The following is a 21,016-nucleotide window of genomic DNA, read 5'->3' on the forward strand; positions in this document are numbered from 1 at the left end:
TATTGCTGAGTATGCTATCATTGAGATGCTATCATCCATGAGAAATGAGTTTGACACCTCTGTTCTCATGTGTCACTGTCATGGATATCGACATGACCATGGAAGAATTATTTTGAACTTGTGTTTCAACTTGTCCGTTGCAAATGCCCTATTTTTGTCATGTTATCTAGGCTGGGGGGGGGAAGCAGCGAAGTGGGGAGGCCCAGACCTTCCTCTCCTGAGGTGTTCCCAGGCCAGCCTACAGACTTAGTTCTGTATCCTCCTCTCTCACACTAACTTTTGTGCTCCTTTCACCATCATAAATCCTCTTTTTGGTTGTTCTCAAGGCTTCCTCCATTCCTTCCTCTGTTCATATCCTGGCCTCTCTTATGTTGGGTCCAAAACATATTTCCAGTCTTTGCTGCCAGATCATGCTAACACTCTGAACAATAAATTCCATGTGGACTAAAGTTGTGGCAAGGTTTCATACTATGAATCTTGTTTTGAGATATAAGGTTTAAGTTTCTTATATGTATGCAATGTTATAATCAAACATAAAACATCACTGTTTTAGTAACACTTTCTACTGTTCATGCAACGCCATATATTTTCAGTATGTATTGTATGTGTAAGCATCTTTCATGGCTTCAATGTATGCTAAATCTACGAACCCCTCAAGTAATTTGACAAAAAAGGGACCATATAAAGTAAGAATAGGAAATTATTTGCACTGATATTTGCAAACCCCTGGATGAAAGGTGGTCTGGCAACTTCCACAGTCCAGAGTCCATCGGAGCAGGACAAGATGATGTAGAAACCACTTTGCTTTGAGTCTGAGGTCATATATGGAAAAATATGATTTTTTTTTTTTTTTGGTAAGGCCTGACTAAATTCTTAAATATATGGATCTGTTAATTTAAATAGCGTTATTCCTTCAGTAGCAACTGTTTTAGGAATAGCCCCTTAAGGGCTGCCACCTTACCGTGGTGGAGGGGTTTGCATGTCCCAGTGATCCTTGATGGTCCTGGAAGGGTCACCCAAGGCAAACCGGTCCCAGGTGAGGGACCAGACAGAGTGTGGCTCAGAAGACTTTCCATGAAGAAGAAAACCATTGCACCCAGTTTTCCCTTGCCCGGATGCAGGCCACCGTGGCCCTCCCTGGATCCGTCGACAAGGCTCAGCAGCGAGCGCCTGGTGGCCGGGTCCTGACCCATAGGGCTTGGCTGGGCACAGGCCAAAGGAACGACATGGGTCCCTCTTCCCCTGCTCACCACCCACTGGAAGGGCCAAGAGGGTCGGGTGTAGTCTGAGCCGGGCGATAGCCAGAGTGGGGGACCTTGGCGGTCCAATCCTCGGCTGCAGAAGGTGGCTCTTGAAACATGGAATTCTCTGGCAGAGAAGGAGCCCGAGCTGGTGCGCGAGGCTGGGCGATTCCGATTAGATATAATGGTACTCACCCCCGTGACTTTTTTATCCTGGAGTTGCCCCCCGTGAGAGGTGCCAGGCAGGTGTGGACGTATTGAGTGCCCCCCGGCTCAGCGGCTGCACGTAGGGGTTCAACCCGGTGGACAAGAGGGTAGCCTCCCTCCACCTTCAGGTGGGAGGATGGGTTCTGACTGTTGTTTGTGGCTATGCACCCAAAAACAGTTCAGTGTACCCAGCCTTCTTGGGGTCCCTAGAGGAGCTCCAAGGGAGCGCTCCTACCAGGGACTCCCTTGTTATGCTGGGAGACTACAATGTTCACGTGGGCAACGACAGTGTGACTTGGAAGGGCGTGACTGGGAGGAACAGCCCCCCTGATCTGAACCCGAGTGATGTTTTGTGTTTGGACTTCTGTGCTCATCAGGGATTGTTCATAAAAAACACCATGTTCAGGCATAAAGGTGTCCATATGTGCACTTGGCACCAACACACCTTAGGCCACAGTTCTTTGATCGACCTTGTTGTCGTGTCATTGGACTTGCGGCCACATGCCCTGGAGACTCAGGTGAAGAGGGGGTCAGGTGTCAGCTGATCACCACCTGGTGGTGAGCTGGTTCCGATGGTGAGGGATGATACCGGCCAGACCAGGCAGACCCAAACATAATGTAAGGATCTGCTGGAAACGTCTGGCAGAGTCCCCTGTCAGAAGGTGTTTCATGTCCTGCCTCCGGCAGAACTACAACATGTCCCGTACTTCAGTGACCCCCTCAATCCCATTAAAATGCCTTTCAATAAGAAAGAAGAGCAGTGGGACATTGGAGCGGACACGCCCTTTTTGGGGGGCTGAAGTTGCTGGAGCAGTCAAAAAGCTCTTCATTAGTGGGGCCCTGGGGGTGCATGAGGTGGGTTCCTCAAGGCTGTAGATGCTGTAGGGCTGTCCTGGCTGACACGCTTCCACACCATTGGTGGATGTCGGGGACAGTGCTGCTGGACTGGCAGACCAGGGAGGTGGTCCCCCCTTTCTAAAAAGGGCGATCGGAGGCTGTGCTCCAACCACAGGAGCAACAGGAGCAGTGTGGTTTTTGTTCTAGATCCAGCTCTTTTCTCTCGGCAGAGTCCTTGAGGGGGCATGGGAGTTTGCACAACCAGTCTACATGTGTTTTGTGTACCTGGACAAGGCATTTGACTGAGATCCTGCGTGGGTTGCTCTGAACCCCGTCATACGGGCTGTTTGGTCCCTGTATGATCGGTATCAGAGCTTGGTCCGCATCGCCGGTCGTAAGTTGGACCCGTTTCCAGTGAGAGTTGGAATCAGCCAGGGCTGCCCTTTGTAACCGATTCTGTTCTTAACTTTTTTGGACAGAATTTCTAGGCGCCGCCAGGGTGTCGAGTCTCCCCTTTTTGCAGATGATGTGGGTCTGTTGGCGTCATCGGGCCATGATCTCCAGCTCTCACTGGAGTGGTTCGCAGCCGGGGGTGAAGTGGCAAGGATGAAGATCGGCACCTCCAATCCGAGACTATGGCACTCAACGAGAAATGGGTGGAATGCCCACTCCGGGTCGGGGAAGAGGTCCTGCCCCAAGGGGAGGAGTTCATGTATCTCGGGGTCTTGTTCACAAGTGAGGGAAGGATGGAGCAGGAGATCGACAGGCGGATCGGTGTAGCGCCTGCAGCAGTGTGCACTCTGTACTGGTGAAGAGGGAGCTGAGTCAAAAGGCGAAGCTCTCAATTTACTGGTCAAAATACATTCCCACCTTTACTTATGGTCAGGAGCTGTGGGTAGTGACCAAAAGAATGAGATCGCGGATACAAGCGGCTGAAAGGAGTTTCCTCCGCAAGGAGGCCGGACTCTCCCTTAGAGATAGGGGGAGAAGTTCAGTCAAACGGGAGGATGACCTCGGAGTAGAGACGCTGCTCCTCCGCTTAGAGAGCAGCCAGATGAGGTGGTTCGGGTATCTGGTCAGGATGCCTCCTAGACACCTCCCGGGGGAGGTATCCCAGGCATGTTCATCTGGAAGGAGACCACGGGGAAGACCGAGGACATTCTGAAGAGACCATGTCTCCAGGATGGCCTGGGAAGTCTTGGGGTCCCCCAGACGAGCTGGTCCATTTGGTGAGGGAGGTCTGGGCCTCCCAAGACCCTACTCGGGATAAGCTCCCTCTGGCCTTCTCTATTAGCATTCACAAAGCAAATACTGCATCTGTAGTATTCTTTCTGGGCATGAAGCCATACTGCTGTTCACGAATGCTGACTCAGTCTAGTTTCCACTACTCTCTCATAATTTCATTGTATGGCTCATCAACTTTATCCCTCTATAGTTGCCGCAATTCTGCACATCCCCTTTATTCTTAAAAAAAGGCACCATCACACTTTGTCTCCATTCTTCAGGCATCTTCTCACCCTCTAAGATCCTGTTGAATAATAGAGTCAGAAACTCTACCACTGCCTCCCCTAGACACTTCCACACCTCCACAGGAATATCATCAGGACCAACTGCCTTTCCACTCTTCAATCTCCTTTGTCATTTTCCACATTCATCAGCTCTTCAAAGTACTCTTTCAATCTTCTCATCACTCCTCTAGCATCTGTCAATACATTGCCCTCTATCCTTAATCACCCGGACTTGTTGTACATCCTTTCCATCGTTATCTCTCTGTTTCACCAACCTGTATAGATCATTCTCTCTCTCCTTACTGTTCAACTGAGCATACAAGTCATCGTACGCCCTTTGTTACTGTTAGAGAGTGATCCTAATTCGTGCTGGTCTAAGTTGAAGCCTGTAAAGAGGAGACCGAGGCTACTACAAGAAATAACACAGACAAGTGACTATTCTTTTGAGCTCTGCAGAGGGGGAGACTCAGCGCGCTCTTTGGAGGCAAGATCCAGAGAATCCCATCGAGTTCCTCCTTGCTCGGCCTTTTATTGTGTGAATGTGTATTGGTGGTGTTGACAAGATCATATACAGGGAGAGGGTAATTCCTGTTTACAATCAAGGAGGCAAGTTCCTTATCAGGGGGTAGGTTGCCATTTGCTTTGCAGTCATTTGGCAGACACTTTCATCCGATGCAACATACAGTGAGGTGCCGGGTATTGAACCCAGGACCTCATGCTTGCGCTCTACCACTGAGCTGCAACACCTTTATGCTTACTTGAGTATACAATCATGGGGGTAGGTTCCTGTTTGAGGACAAAGGCCATTTGTGCTCACACATCTGGCTGTCTTCGTGTGAGTAGTCGAAATAACATAGCTATGAATATAGAGAGAAAACTCTTAACAGTTACCTCTATCTTTACCTTATGTTCTCTCCTTGTACTCTGGTCTCTCCTCCTCAGTCCTCTGTGTCCCACTTCTTCTTTGCTGACTGCTTTCTTTGTATATACTCCTGCACGTTCTCATTCCACCACCAAGTCTCCTGAATTTCTTTCCTTCCAGATGACACACCAAGTACTCCCCTTCCTGTCTCTCTGATATCACTAGCTGTAGTTGTCCAATCATCTGGAAGCTCTGCCTGACCACCCAGAGCCTTTCTCAACTCCTCCCCGAAAACCATACAACACTCCTCCCTTTTCAGCTTCCACCACTTTGTCCTCCGCTCTGCTTTTGTCCTCTTGATCTTCCTTGTCACCAGAGTCATCCTACAAACCACTATCCCATTCTGTCTGTCTACACACTCACCTACAACTATTTTGCAGTCACTGAACTCTGTCAGGTTACCTCGTATATACAAGATGTAGTCTACCTGCGTGCTCCAACCTCTGCTCTTATAAGTTACCCTATCTCGCTGTCTTTTCTGGAAAAAGTGTTCACCACAGCCAGTTCTGTCATTTTTGCAAAATCCGTTCCCTCTGCATTCCTATCCTGTATACCAAATCTGCCCATCACTTCTTCATCCCCTCTATTGCCTTCACCAACATGCCCATTGAAGTCTGCACCAATTACCACCCTCTCATTTCTGGGACTATTCTGCATCACTTCATCTAGCTCATTCCAGAACTTCTCTTTCTCCTCAAACTCACATTCCACCTGTGGGACATAGCCACTAACAACATTGAGCATCACAACTACAATTTCCTGTTTCAGACTCATAAGTCTATCTGACATTCTTTTCACCTCCAGAACATTCCCAACAAATTTCTCCTCCAAGATACCCCCTAATCCATTTCTCTTCTGTACCATGATAGTACAACTTAAAGCCTGCTCCCAAGGCTTCCAGCCCTAATACCTTTCCCCCTGGTCTCACACACAAGTTCACAATAAAACAACATCCTCACTCAGTTACCATGATGATCACCTCACGCTCTACCTTGTTAAAACTTAAAAATGTGAACTAAAACAAAGGATATCCACTGGATCTGCCCAAGCAACCCCTTTGTGAGAGATGTCACCAATTATTTTTACAGGTGATTCAAAGACTCAGGTGCAGAACAACAAGACACGAGCAGGACTCAGAATTTAGTAATAAATATTTAATGAAAGCCAAAATACAAACAGAAATGGAGCCAAACAAAAACCGAATAAGGGACAAAGGACGACTAGCAACACTAGTGAACAGGTCAACTAAAGGAGACTAGAAAATCTAGTGAACAGGCTAACAAACTGAAGGCGACTAGCTTTAACGCTAGTCAACAGACCTAAGTGGCAATACAAACTAACGTTATCAATTATCGAACGGGCTACGAACAAACAGGCGAACAAGTGAACTAGCAAATTCAGTAAGGCAAGGAGTCCTAATCTAAACAATCCTACAGTACTCAACTGGTGGGAAGGCAGTGAGTCAAGCAGGGGGTTCCAGGCAGGCAGAGCACGGTGTGTGGCGGTGGATTTGGATGACGGTGTAGCAGACCGGTGGAATGATCCAGGGGTTCTGATGGACAGAAGCTGAGCTTGCGAGGGGGGACTAACAAAACCAGGTGGTCACATGTGTGACCCCGGTGGCCGTCATTGTGGAATGTGACGTTCCGGCAATTAGAAATCTGTGTGTGCGGCTTTTAACCTGCACAAGAAGGGTGTGGCCAATCAGCTGCAGCTGCGCCTTGTTTGCTGATTGTCAATTGCTTCCACCTGTCTGCCTCACCGCCACACAACGTCACATGCCCACCTAGAATCAGAGAAGGGAGAGGGAGGAACAGGGAGAACACCACAGACATTGCTTCTAGCGAACATTCCTAGTGGACGTAACAGGAATCTCTGGAGCAGAAATGCAGAAATGAGGAAACCGGGACAAAGGTAGAGCGAGAAGGTAATCAATGTCTTATGAGAACACCGGCCACGGAAGTACTGATGTCCTATGACCGTCATGACAACCAAACCAACCCTACCTAACCAGTGTTCTTCACAGCCCCCTTAGGGGCCACTGTACATGTTGATGTGTCAATCCTGACAATCCAGATCAATGCCCAGATGCTAAAGCCTTTGGAACAAGGGACTGTTTCGACTATTACAGCATGTTTGTTTCAACCCACAGAACTGTTCGGCCCTAGTTTTGTTTCAGACTGCTTCCAACACCAAACTCTTCAAACCCAAAAGGGGGGATGTTGTGCTTCAAGTACAGGGTTAGGGTCAGGGTCTTGGCACCCTCACCCTTTGGACCATAATGAGGCATATAATGTGACATCATGAACTTGTTATAACCGTGTGTTTTGAACTGTAACAGCTACTCTAGAGTGCAGAAGAGGTGGCTATATAAAGATGCAAAGACCATTTTTACTGCCGATCTGGACCGTAATGCCAAGATCAATCCATTGCGAGTCCGAAACGAGACGGAACCCTTCCGTCCCGGGACATCACATCCCTAATCAGCTGCACCAGTTTTGCGGAATGGATGTAACTGCTGTTTTCCTGTCGTGCTTGTGTAATCACTGTATTCCCATGTCATTGCTATTGTTAGCCCTCGTGTTGTCTTGCGGGTCAAAAGTGACCCACTACCATGTTTAGCTGTAGAAAAAAAACCCTTAACCTATTTTTTTCCAACTTGAAATTTTATGACTTTTCCTAAAGAGACCCCATGATTAGAAAAAGTGATACTTCTTTTTTGTTTATGTTTCCATGTGGGCTGTGCACCACTAGGGTACAAAGATTGTCGTAGGACAAGGGGAGTAAACACAATGTTAAGATCGCACGACGGTTAACTTCTTAACTTGCTGCTCATCTAACTCTCTACTTTCTTTTCTTTACACAAAGGCACCTCCATGTAATCTTTACACAGGATATTATCTATTAGCATTTCATTCACAATCTTCACCGGTCACGTGGTAGCACCGGCCAGTAGCCTTCGGACTACAACCGCCGCCATTTTGGTAGTTTTGCACTCAGATCGCCATTTTCTGAGGCTGCCGCCATTTTTGTAGTCCTTCAACACGCGCACGCGCGCATACGCCGGGATCTCGGACTGTAAAATAAACTGTTATATTTCGAAAAGGTGTAAATAGTGTGACAAGTCTGTGTGACAGGGTCAGTGCTCGGATTTACGCCTTATTTATCTAAAATATCAATTGTTCAACCTTGACATTCTAGATAAATACCCATTTCTTGAGACTGTGTTCCACTTAGTTTTTATTTTCGAGCTTTGCTGGGGTTCCCCTGAGCGAAGGTTGGTATCATTATTGATATAATATTCCAAGAACTTCAATAACTAATAATCATCACTGATAATTGTTAGTTATTTTTAATATTGGTAACGAATTCTGCACAACACCGGTCAAACATACTTTTCTGTCACTTCAGACCTTCTCATACATTACCTTAGATCCTCTCTCGATACCTTGTTATATGCTTTTCTTACATCTGCACACAAGCACAATGCAACTCAACTAACCAGAATGTTAGTGGTTTCATTCAGAAGGTACTACAGTCATTAAGGGGGCAAATAATATACAAAATAAACAGTTGCATATACACGTTTTGCTGCCATAGAAGGGCTTCTAATATCACATTGGACACAACAAACATTGCACATAACATCTTCAAACTTCTCTTTACAAAATGCTGCATTCAAATACCACAAGAATGACAAAGAGCTTTTTCACAAAAGCTGTCCAGCTACCCAAATGAATGGGCACACAAACAACACAGACTTTTAGAGTTTATTTGGTGAGAAAAACTATGCATTTTAAATAGTAACAGGGTTTTTATCATTTGCATATCGTTTAATACCTTTTTATTATTATTTTTTTTTTCATTTGTTTTCTTTTACACCACAGGTAGTATAAACATAATCTAATTTTTTCGCCGTTGGACTACCTGCACTTGACTTTTTACATGGTCATTGCTGATTATTAAACACACAGCTGTTGCTTGATGCTACTTTTATTGAGTAAACTTTAATTTTTTTCACAGCACGTTTTCTATCGTCATACTTCACATTTCTGTTGAATTTATTCACATGCTTTCATTCTGGATTTTCTATATTTAGATTCATTCTGTTTGGTCTGCGATGTGGACAGCAAAGAAATGTCTCCTTATTGTGTTTATATAACAATACTTTGAATGCTTTAATCCCCAACATTTTTATCACCACGGACCGGTCAATGCTCGACAATTTTACTGTAGTGTGCAAGTAGATTATTTATATCGCGACTATAATAATAAACGTAAATCCACCGTGTACTCGTATGCAACTTTATTAGCAGCTTCCTCGTAACATTGCGCCAACAATATAACATGAGTAAAATGAAGGCTTCATTGCCTCATTGTTGCATATTATGAAGAGTGGCTCGGTCTGCCGGAATCACCTGTTATGATAAATCCACATTTCAAGTAGAACTCCTTGTATTGTCTGTTAAAATTTTTCTTTTTCTTGTAAGCTCCTCTTCTGTCTCTTTACTAGAACTTTTCCCCTTTTGAAAAGAAACTTTCCGTCTAATGTCTGTTTTTCACAAATTTAACTCGCTTGTGGGTTACATTTTTGGCGCTCAAGTGACCAAGATGTAACCGTGAGATTCCGGTAATTTTTCAAAATAAAGTTTGTTCAGACCCAGACAACAAATCCAACGGATATAACTGATTATTTCTTGGGCGGCCCGGTACCGATTGATCCACGGCTCGGTACCGGTCCGCGACCCGAGGGTTGTTATCCACCGCTCTAGAGTACCCTTGAAATACTCCTAAGGATCACCACCACCCATTTCTTTCTCCATCTACTACAGCAGTTGCTACCCGAAAGTATGGGGAAGACAGCGGTCAGGTTATGGGGTCGATCAGTCAAGTCAAATTTTAGAAGAATATCACTGACTTCACATTCCTGAAGCACAGGAGAAATAATGCAAGGGTGTCCATTTTCTGCCGCTTGTCCTGTACTTTGCGGGGAGCCTATCCTAGCTGTCATCAGGCGAGAGACGTGGACCAGTCAATCTTGGGGTTACATATATAGACAGACAACCATTCACACACTCACTCATTCATTCTGAGCAATTTTTCCAATTATATCCAAGTAACCTGTTGCATGTTTTGATGACGGCACTGGGCCTTGAACACCAATGCCATCATCATCATGCCATTTAATGTGTCTAAGACAAAGGAGCTGGTGGTGGATTTCAGGAAACAAAGGACCCACCTGAATCCGGTCACCATCAGGGGTGCTGATGTGGACATTGTGGACACCTATAAACACCTGGGTGTCCACTTGGACAATAAACTGGACCGGACCTTTAACACCAATGCCATCATCAAGAAGGGTCAGAGCTGCTTGTTCTTCCTCAGGAGTCTCAGATCTTTCAACGTCTGCAGGACCATGCTGCAGATGTTCTACCACTGGGGGGTGTCCAGCGTCATCTTCTACGCTGTTGTGTGCTGGAGCAGCAGGACCAAGACAGCTGACACCAACAGACTCAACAAGCTCATCAGGAGAGCTGGATCTGTCCTGGGAGTGGAGCTGGAGTCTGTGGTGCAGGTGTCAGAGAAGCTCCTCAGCATCACGGACAACGTCCATCACCTCCTGCATGGACACTGACGTCCTGTCAGAGCTCTTTCAGTCGTAGATTGATACCACCGAGGAGCTCCACAGGAGGTCTTTCCTACCTGAGGCTATCAGACTTTTTAATTCCTCTTCCCTCAGCCGAAGGGAATCTTCAAATCTTTGTAGGTAAGACCTTATAACAGCTAATGCAATTTATATTTCATTGTATTTCTTATTCTTCCTCCTTCCTACTATTATCTATTACTGTTATGTTTTTTACTTGAAACTCTGGCACAACAATTTCCTTCGGGATAAATAAAGTTGTTCTCATTCTCATTTTGGACTGCAGGAGGAAACCCACGCAGGGGAGAACATGTAAACTCCATACAGAAAGATCCCCTTGTCAGAACCAAGTGAGGCTAAAGTGCCAACCACAAGACGTGCCTTCAGTCAGAAGTTCTCCGCTGGTCCTGCCTAGGAAGTTTTTTCACCCCAACTGGATACACAGCTCATTACATTACATTACATTACATTACATTTGGCAGACGCTTTTATCCAAAGCGACTTACAATAGAGGACATCTTCTTCTTCTTCTTCTTCTTCTTCTTTTGGCTTTTCCCGTTGGGGGTCGCCACAGCGAGTCAACTTTCTCCATCTAACCCTATTCTCTGGATCCTCCTCACTCACACCAACTACCTTCATATCCTCTCTCACTACATCCATAAATCTTCTCTTTGGTCTTCCTCGAGACCTCTTGCCTGGCAGCTCCAATTCCAGCATCCGTCTACCAATATATTCACTATCTCTTCTCTGTACATGACCCAACCATCTCAGTCTGGCTTCTCTGACCTTCTCTCCAAAACATCGAACATGTGCCGTCCCTCTGATAGACTCATTCCTGATCCTCTCCATCCTGGTCACTCCCAAAGAGAACCTCAACATCTTCATCTCTGCAACCTCTAGTTCTGCCTGCTGTCTTTTGGTCATTGGAACAGTTTCTAGTCCATACATCATGGCTGGTCTCACCACTGTCTTGTACACCTTTCCTTTTATTCTGGCCGATAGTCTTCTATCACATAGTACCCCTGACACTTTTCTCCACCCATTCCAACCTGCTTGGACCCGTCTCTTCACCTCTTTTCCGCACTCTCCGTTGCTCTGGACTGTTGACCCTGAGTACCTGAAATCCTCCAGCTTCTTGATCTCCACTCCCTGTAGCCTCACCGCTCCACCCGAGTTCCTCTCGTTCACACACATATATTCTGTCTTGCTGTGACTAACTTTCATTCCTCTCCTTTCCAGAGCATACCTCCACCTCTCTAGATTTTCCTCTACCTGTTGTCTGCTCTCACTACAGATCACAATGTCATCTGCAAACATCATGGTCCATGGGGATTCCTGTCTAACCTCATCTGTCAGCCTATCCATCACCATTGCGAACAAGAAGGGGCTCAGAGCTGATCCCTGATGGAGTCCCACCTCCACCTTGAACTTCTCTGTTACCCCTACAGCACACCGTACCAGTGTCTCACAGCTAGCATACATGTCCTGCACCAGTCTAACATACTTCTCTGCCACTCCAGACTTCCTCATACAATACCAGAGCTCCTCTCTTGGCACCCTGTCATATGCTTTTTCTAGGTCTACAAAAACACAATGTAACTCCCTCTGACCTTCTCTGTACTTTTCTATTAGCATTCTCAACGCAAATACTGCATCTGTAGTACTCTTCCTTGGCATGAAGCCATACTGCTGTTCACAAATGCTGACTTCTGCTCTCAGTCTAGTTTCCACTACTCTTTCCCATAACTTTGCAAATACACTTGCAAATACACGATGCACAGGAAATATACAGAACAGTAAGCTTGGGTTAGTGAGGGTTTTTTTTTTTTTTTGACAAGACATACACAAACGTACACACACACTGCATAGCCTAACTTGCTGCCTAACCTGATCTGGGGCATCAGCGCAGTAAAAAGTCCTGAAAGAGAAACGTTTTTACCTGTTTCTTGAAGGTTGAGAGAGATGATGCTAGTCTTGTTGCTTCCGGAAGTTTGTTCCACCTCTGAGGTAGTAGAACTGAGAACAGTTTTGCCTGAGATCGCTTAGAGCGAGCAGAAGGTGCTGCTAGTAGGTTTGTATTAGAGGAACGCAGCTCTCTGCCGGGAACATAAGGACTTATCATTTGGTTCAGATATGCTGGACCTGTTCTTCAGGTGGTTTTGAATGCCAGGGTTTTGAATGTCCCTGTTTCTCCTGCCAGACTTTCAACCCCCCGAATCCAGCGTTCCCTTGCCTGTCTCTGATTCTCCTGCTTTGTCTGCAGTTACAAGCTGTTCACCTTCTGCCTGAGCTTCGGTAAAGTCCTTGAACTCTCTGGTACAGGGTTGTTGGTAGGTATCACTCCATGCTGTAAATAATCTACAGATAAATCTGATCTAAATCACTCCTCTTAAACTGCACTGGAACCTTACATTCCACATACAGATAATACAGATAAGTCAGTGTAATGTCTTGACTGGGAAATCATGGTCCAAACTTTTTATGTGAAACTTTCAAAGTATTCAAACTTTTATCTTGAAGAGCCTTCATCGAACTGCTCATACAAGTGAAATATACTTAAGGATGTACAGGAAAAAACTGGTTACAGAAAGGTTGTTTTGAAATTCCTGATCTAGTACTGCAAAAACTCAAATAAAATGACATACTCCTAGGTTTTTTTGTGTCTTTTGGAAGTGAGATTAGCTTGATAGATCCATGCACTTACTGCTTTGACTCAGTGAGGGTTGGGATTTCAACTCATCCTGGTAGAAAAATATCCATATAGCAAATTTTTGAGGGTGTACAGTCTGCACTGCACTGCAACCTGGTAACCAAATGTTCGATTTCAGCAGGAGCACATTTTACATTACATTACATTGCATTTGGCAGACGCTTTTATCCAAAGCAACTTACAATAGAGGACATAGGGACTGCAAATACACTTGCAAATACACGATGCACAGGAAATTACATTTGCTGGTAGCCTTCACGGTAACTATATATTACAAAATTCAATTCAACTGATTGCCTGCTTGTTTTAAAAATGTTGCCGTCCACCTCTTGGACTTCAATAAGGTGGCAATTTTCGATAATTACCAAGACATCTTAAAGTTAATGTGGCAATGATTTATTGATGTTAAAATGCTACAGCGCCTTTACATGTCAGGGGTCCACAATAGTAACTGACAATAGTTTGCAACCCCATTTAATGTCCAGGTGAATACAAAACCAGGGGGCTCAGAGAGAACATATGGGCGTTCAAAGTTATACGCTCACAAGATTTTTTTTTTTTTTTTTTAGTTTTCACGGGGAATGCAGATATCCTTGTTTTTCAAAGGAAGAAATTCAATGGAATACAATGGAAACAAGCAGTCAAATGACACGGTTCCAATCAGCAACAGCTACACCATGTCCTGTTAGAGCGTTCAATTCAATGTGGCTAAGCATAAGACAAAATTATCTATTGTTATAGCCTACATAAGACTCAGCAGTATGGCACCATTTTCAGGCTGTCGTCGGGTGGTTTTGTGAGGCGAACACTATTTACAGTAAAAAAAAAAAAAAAAAAAAAAAAAAAAGTAGAAAGGACAGGAAGAAAAAAAAAAATGACAAAGGAGCGAGTGTTTTGAAAATAGTGCTTGAAACTAGTGACTTGACAGTGGATTATGTACAAACCTGTATTTCTGTTTTTTTATACAGTACACATATTGTTTAACATTTTAATAAGTCACATCAATTATATTAAATATAGCAAACATTTCTGCTGTAGAAAAACGAAAAGGGAGAAAACAGGTCAATTCGAATGACATGTTACCACGTGTGTATCACATTTCAAAATGAAACAATGTTATAACCAATGACATTAACAATTAAATGGAAATCTCTTTTCAGCATCTCTCCTTGATGAAATAACTCTATTATTTCCCAGTCACTATATGTAACATTCAAAACCGTAGCTTCTATCTCTTATTAAAACACAAATTTGGTTTGTTCTGTTTGCCACTAGATGTTGTGTAGACCAGATACCAATGACTTATCACCGGTTTGCACCCACTTGCTGAAACTAGTATGAAAAAGGAATAACAAAAAAAAGACATTTTGGAAAACCCGGCTGTTTGCTATTATTACTAAGATGACAAGTCAGGTGAGAAGATTGATACAATCTTTTACTTCAGCGCAGCATCCAGCATTAGTTTATATCGCTTCCTCTGGACTAAAAGATGAATTTTGATCGTCCTATAAAAAGTTTGGATCTGGATTCATTGCAAAGAGATTTCACTTCTTTTTTTTTTTTTTTTTATTGGGAGAGCAAAAGCAACCACTAATACTGTGTCTTAAAAATGAAGAAAAAGCTTCACTTTCTTTTTTTTTTTTTTGTTCTTGACAATGCATTATATATCAAATTCATTATAACCGAGACCACATACTTCCTGTAGGACATGAATAAATACAGAGTAATTGAAAATTAAGTGACGTCTAATCAAGTCAGTTAAATATTTCACAGACTCCTGCCAAATCGTCCAGAGGTCAAACAGGATTAACATTAGCAACAATATAAAAAGATAAGAATGATGATGCCAACAATATTACCAAAGTATTTCTGCTTGTGAGGACATCAGTCCATTATCTGAAATGTACCTCAGTGTAAGAATGAATAAATACAAAACGGTTGTTTTTGCATCATTAAGTTCAAATACAACCAAATAATCAAAACAAAAACTATCAAACAAACTGCAAAAAAGACAAAAATGAAAAAAAAAAAAAAAAAAAAAAGTAGGGTCTGCTTTATTTTATAACCACAGTATCCCTGACTACAGATCTGCATTTAGTGGGTGCTTTAAATAAAGTGCAGGATATTTCTAACCATAATACTCATATTCTATCCTTTCTTTCAAACATATATGGTTTAATCTCATTGTTGACAAGTACAACTGTACAACAAAGAAATCACTGAAGAATTACATTCTTGTTGCATTACTGAAAACTTTGCAAGTCCGTTGACTTCCGAAGCCAAAAGCAGAAATCACATATCACATTGCGGAGGGATGGGGACGGGGGGGACGGGGGGGCCGATTGTGTTTTTAATGTATTTATGGAAAGTTGATATATAAAATAAAAACAGGCTGTCTTAACAAACCAAATTAAGATGAAATCAGGAAAATCAAGACATATGCAGGGACGCCGTGATTTCTCACAGCCGTTTCATAATTTCCAAAACCCTCTCCTTTTTCCTTTTGCGTCTGTACATTCATGAGGAGCAGAAAAACAACCCGTGTCTGAACCTCAATTTGTCTGCAACTCAAGGCGTTGCATTTCTTTTTGCAATTTCTCAGCCTCACCGCATACAAAGTAACAGAAAACCCTGAATGATTCGTTGATTTTTTTTTTTGTAAATAAAATTCTCATACCTCCCTAAAATAAATCCAACTGAGCGCTTTTGACTGCATTATTGTAAACAAAGAACTCTTAAGATAATGATTTGAAATATAACACAATAACCACCCTCCACCCCCACAAAAAAAAAACAAAAAACTTTCAAATGAAAGAAAGAAAGAAAGAAAGAAAACACATATAGGCCTAAGTTGATTCAGCTTTGTTTGTTGTCTTGTCTAGATGTGTAAGGCTGGTCCAGTCATTGTGTGCTTCTGGCCAACAGTGTGTGTGACTGTTGAATCCAGAAGGTCAGAGGTAGAAGCCACTGGCTGGTGGATCAGAGAGGCTGGATAAAGTCTCAGAGCAGGGAATGGGGACGGTGGGAGGCGCTGAACCATTCCCATTGGACACGCTGCAGCCGCCTGCGTACGTGCTGGTCAGGATGCAGCCGTTCTCCATCTGCACGGGATGAAAATTTGATTTCAGCCCTGGAAAAGCAGTTTTTTTTTTTAAGTTTCATTTGCTTACTCCGTCAGGTTGCAGTGACTCTGTAATATACACTGCGATGCTTATTTAGCAATTTGCAGTAATTACCTTTTATGAGATAGCGTCGCCGCTTTTATTCTCATTTGCATTGCTATCATTTCTGGTTTTCTAATATTCTTTTCTTTTCCATTGTGCATTTATAAACATATCTATTTGCACAACTTACATAGCATTTACGAATACATTGATGAATGTGTCATATCATCTAATGACCATACAATACAGTAAAAAAAACAGTATTCTCACTTTTTTCTAAATTTCTTTGGATTATCTGAAGGAACAAGAAATTATGATTTAATGTTAATTTAGTGCGTATATCTTGACAGTGATGTGTCCCATTTTAGGAATGATTCTGACTCTATGTCCATAACTTCATACACGTATTCTGCAAAATACATAGGTTTATCAGTATTTGCGGGTGAAAAACATGTATTTATAGAAAAAGTAGGTGGGATAAGTGAAAAAAAAGAAAATCTGAATATTTATGGTCAAAAAATGCATTCAAATTGGAAGACGTATTTATAGATATAAGCTCATTTTGAACAAACAATTAATCTATTGCCACTTTGACAAACAAGAATAGAGGAAATATCGAGAAAGATTTTCTATGAATATTAGCTAATATACCAAAACACATCTTTGCTTGTTAGTTTTAGATGGTGATAGAAGGGGCGTTTGAATGTGATATAGTACAAATATTACCTATCTAGTCTCTAAATCCTTTTAGTATTTTCAATAATTCATTATTTGGGACAATGTATTCACCTTTTTTTGTGAAAGTTATTGTGTAGAGGCGAATAAACTTCACACATACACATGCTTACTTAAATATACGCAAGTATTTTCTGTTTGCGTCATCCAGTCATCATTTTCCAAAAATAAAAAAAATGTTTCAAAAACAGAAATGGAAAAAAAAAAAATCACATTAATTAGGAGTCCATCTTTTTCTCAATATGCTTAAAAAGATAATAAAGACAATGCATTATGTAATTTATGAATAAATGGCCAGTATTTCCTTAGCAAACTTATTGGGATTTGACATGTAAGTGTTGCCAGAAAACCTTTTTAGCCAACTTTGCAAAGTCAAGGCGTGAAAAGAATTGCAATTCCCGCTAGGCATAAATAACAAAATCCAAAACAAATTCCACACGTTCTCATCCAAAAATATATGACAATTTGAATCAAATATGTTTATCCATCCTACCTTCATGTGACCGGGGTCATGAGGGATTTCTGAGTTCACAATGCCATAATGGTCAAGCTGCCGGCAGGGTTTCCCAACCCCGAGGATTTGTTCCAGCGACGTGTTTGGTGGAGGACACTGCGATAAGCTGGATATGACCTGAGCTAAAGGAACCGGGATCTGCTCCTGTTGCCGTTTGTGATTCATCCCCTGGAAAGACGAGACGGTGGACTCGCCCCGGTGCTGCTGAGCGCCGCTTCCAAACAAACAACTCCCACTTATAGTGTAATTTGCACTGTCAATATCAGGCATGCTGTAATCCATAGAATGTAATGAGGTGTTGGTAAGGGGTTTTTGGCTGCTTTCAAGGTGGTGACCTAGACTCTCACTGAATCCGTAGTCCGGCCACTGAGATTTTACAGCTGGGTGATCTGTCGAGGTGTCACATTGTCCGTTATGGTTGGCTGCCCTCTGTTTGGCGTGTGACAGCTGGGGCCGTTGTTGCTGCTGCTGCTGCTGCTGCTGCTGAAGGAAAGTTTGATGAGGTTGATGAAGCTGCCCATCTAGACCTGAGGCCTTGCCATTGAAGACAGTCTGTTGCGAATTAACCTGTTCCAGTTGTATCCCTGCATTCAGGAGAATATCTTGGGCTGTCCATTGCCCATTTGTGGCAGTTTGCGAGTGATTTATACGGTCGCCGTTGACCAACGTGTTGGGTGAACGGTCGCTCTGTTGTCCCCAGTCGTGCGGTGCTTTGCCCGATTGCATGTTGAGGTGCTTCTGCATTTGCTGGGACAGCTGGACGATGGTCCCCACCGGGGGAGGCTTGTGTTGAGGAAACTGCATTTGCACATTTGCGTCAGAGACGTGGTTACTTTCAGATACTGACATTGTTGTAGCAGTCACTGAGGCATTGCCGGGAGGCACTTGTCCTCCATGTTCCATGGAATCGGTCTTTCCCTCGATGGAGTCATAGATATAAGAAAGGATCTCGTCATTCGTAAGGAGGTCGTCCAAGGTGGGCACGCGTTCTGGGTCTATCTCGACTCGAATCATCCGCTCATCTAACAGCAGCAGCTCCAAATCCTCAGCGCTCAGCCCCAAACCCTCCAGAGCCCCGAAAAGCTCCCGGTTTGAACAACCCGCATCTTCTGAGTCCACAACACCTTGGCCTTCCAGAGAGAGCAAGTCCAGAGTTGCTAGCAGGGGGTCAAAGCTGGTTCCGGGGTCAGCCATACTTTGATCGACCACACCGTTGCTCGACGTGTCCCAGTTTCTGTGCATGTTGGGCGGTTTTGAGTCAGAGAATCCCATTTGGTCTCCAAAGAAACTACTATGAAATGACATTTTGGGCTCCAGGGCCGGTTGGCAAACGTACACGGACTCATCCTGACTCATAAGTGCCCCTAGAAGTGAACCAGGGTCCAGACCATCCCTCACCAGCCTCTCAGTCCGGCTCTTCTTTGACCTACTCCCGTTTTTCTCAAGACCTCCATCTCTGAAGCCGGCGATAGGATGGTTGGACTGGTAAAGCAAGGCCTCACCCGTGGCGTAAGTAAAGGGTAGATGCATGGAGCGCTTCCGCAAATGTTCTCCACCTTCTTCATCCCTAAAAAACACAGAGCATCATGACGGTAACTATTTGGAACATATCTTTTTTTTTTAAAACCGCTCACTTTTTATTCATGTATTTAAGTATTTTCTTTACTCCGATATAAAGACATCATATATGACGAGAGCCCTATAAGAAATATAACATTGATTCGACATACAATACATAAGAGATGAAGATGGGTACTGACAAAAGTGGTCTTTGGGTGGCGATGATGTAATCCGGTTTTCCGTTCTTGTAAACCAGCCGGGCATTGGCCTGCACCCATTTCCAACGATTCTCCTTGGTGAGGAGCCTGAATACAGTCAGACCACTCTCGCCAGTCTTCATCACTATAAATACAATTACGTACACACACACACACACTCAAATGAATCATTTTATCATATCTTATTTTTCTTTCGACTTTTCCCTTTTCCCTTCAGGGGTTGCCACAGTTAATCAACCTTTTCCATCTTCTCTGTATCTTCCTTTCTCACACCAACTAACGTTATTTCCTCTCTCACTGAGTCCATAAACCTTTGCTTTGGTCTTCCTCTATGTCAGGGGTCGGCAACCCATTCGACTCTTTCGTCTTTACACCGCGGCTCCGAGTGGCTTGGGAAAATAAATTATAAATATTTAATTGAAGTGTATTTCATTTGTGTTAATTCCTTTTTTTTAACTTTTAGTTCTAAGTTGAAAGATTATCGTGATCTTGAATTATTAAATAAAATTATATTTATTATTTTATCCCCGGGCAGGTGGCACAGCAATCAAGGCAGTTATCCCCTGCACCTGGTGAACACGCCTCACCAGGAAACAATCCCACTAATTAGGCAAGAGTATAAAGGGTGGACCCAAAGTTGCAGACGTTGTCTGATCTCGTTGCTATGAGAAGTCTGCGTAGTCTTCTCCCTGATGTGTGTATGACCTCCCGGTCTATCAACTTATTAAACCACCTGCGATTCTACGAACCTGTGTCTGTCCTCTTGGGAACCAACCGTAACAGAAGATCAGACCTGGTATGGAGCCCACAAGCTCTTCCACGCCTCATCCAGGCTGCCCCGATGGCTAGCCCGGCCACCTACTCCGGCTCCCCAGAAACTTGTAAGGGCTTTCTGTTCCAATGCTCGCTGATGTTTGAGATGCAGCCCGCTCGGTTCCCCACGGAGAAGTCCAAGATCGCCTACGTCATCTCCCTCCTGTCGGGTAAGGCACTCCAGTGGGCGGAAGCGATCTGGAATACCCCAGGCACCGTGACGGCGACAGCGCAGAACTTCATGGAGCACTTCCTAGAAGCCTTCAGCCTGCCCGAGGGGGATTCCTCCCTCCAGGCTCGACTTTTCAACCTCCGCCAGGGGAAGGGGTCCATCGTGGAGTACGCCCTACAGTTCCGGACGCTAGCAGCCGCCAGTGGATGGAATGAGCCGGCCCTTCTGGCCGAGTTTCGACAAGGCCTGAACACCTCCCTGCGCCGCCACCTGGCGGCGTACGATGACGGCATGGGGTTGGAGAGGTTCATCCAGCTAGCCATCCGGGTATCGCACCGGAGAGAGGCCAGTTTCTCTGTCCCGGGAAGGTCTGCCACAGGGCCGTCCCAGAGCAAGCAGGAGAGGCCATGGAGGTGGATGCCCTCCAATTATCAACCACAGAGAGACGCATAGCCAACCGCCTCTGCCTCTACTGTGGAGATAAGGATCACCGGATATCACACTGCCCCACGAGACCTCCAACACCCCCGGTAGGCGCTGTGCTTTCTCCGAACGTCTACTTGACACCATTGACTATCACAGCCCAGCTTTGTGTGTCGGACTCTACCCACCTTGTGCACGCCCTCCTGGACTCCGGCTCGGCAGGGAACTTCACTCTGCCGACAGCTACAAATTCCCCGGCTCCCGTGTTCCCCCTCCTTCACCGTACGATCAGTGATGGGAAAACCTCTATCTTCCAGGCAAGTCAACACACAAACCTCCTCCCTTCAG

The 21,016-nt window shown here is 44.2% G+C and overlaps 1 protein-coding gene across 1 annotated transcript in view; it reads right to left on the reverse strand.

The window, feature by feature from the left end:
• Window positions 1-13,449: 13,449 nt before the first annotated feature.
• Window positions 13,450-21,016, reverse strand: part of LOC147234385 (aryl hydrocarbon receptor-like) — a 52,279-nt gene continuing 44,712 nt past the window's right edge. The window contains exons 9-11 of the mRNA XM_086144703.1: window positions 19,243-19,384; window positions 17,462-19,049; window positions 13,450-16,170 (exon numbers count right to left, since the gene is read on the reverse strand). Of these exons, the coding sequence (XP_086000829.1) occupies window positions 16,021-16,170; window positions 17,462-19,049; window positions 19,243-19,384 (1,880 nt within the window). The 3' untranslated portion in view covers window positions 13,450-16,020. The remainder of the gene's footprint in view (window positions 16,171-17,461; window positions 19,050-19,242; window positions 19,385-21,016) is intronic.

The sequence above is a fragment of the Fistularia commersonii genome, chromosome 4, assembly GCF_037954325.1.
Source record: "Fistularia commersonii isolate RoL2024-O1a breed Wild chromosome 4, RoL_Fcom_v1.0, whole genome shotgun sequence".
NCBI classification, from domain to species: domain Eukaryota; kingdom Metazoa; phylum Chordata; class Actinopteri; order Syngnathiformes; family Fistulariidae; genus Fistularia; species Fistularia commersonii.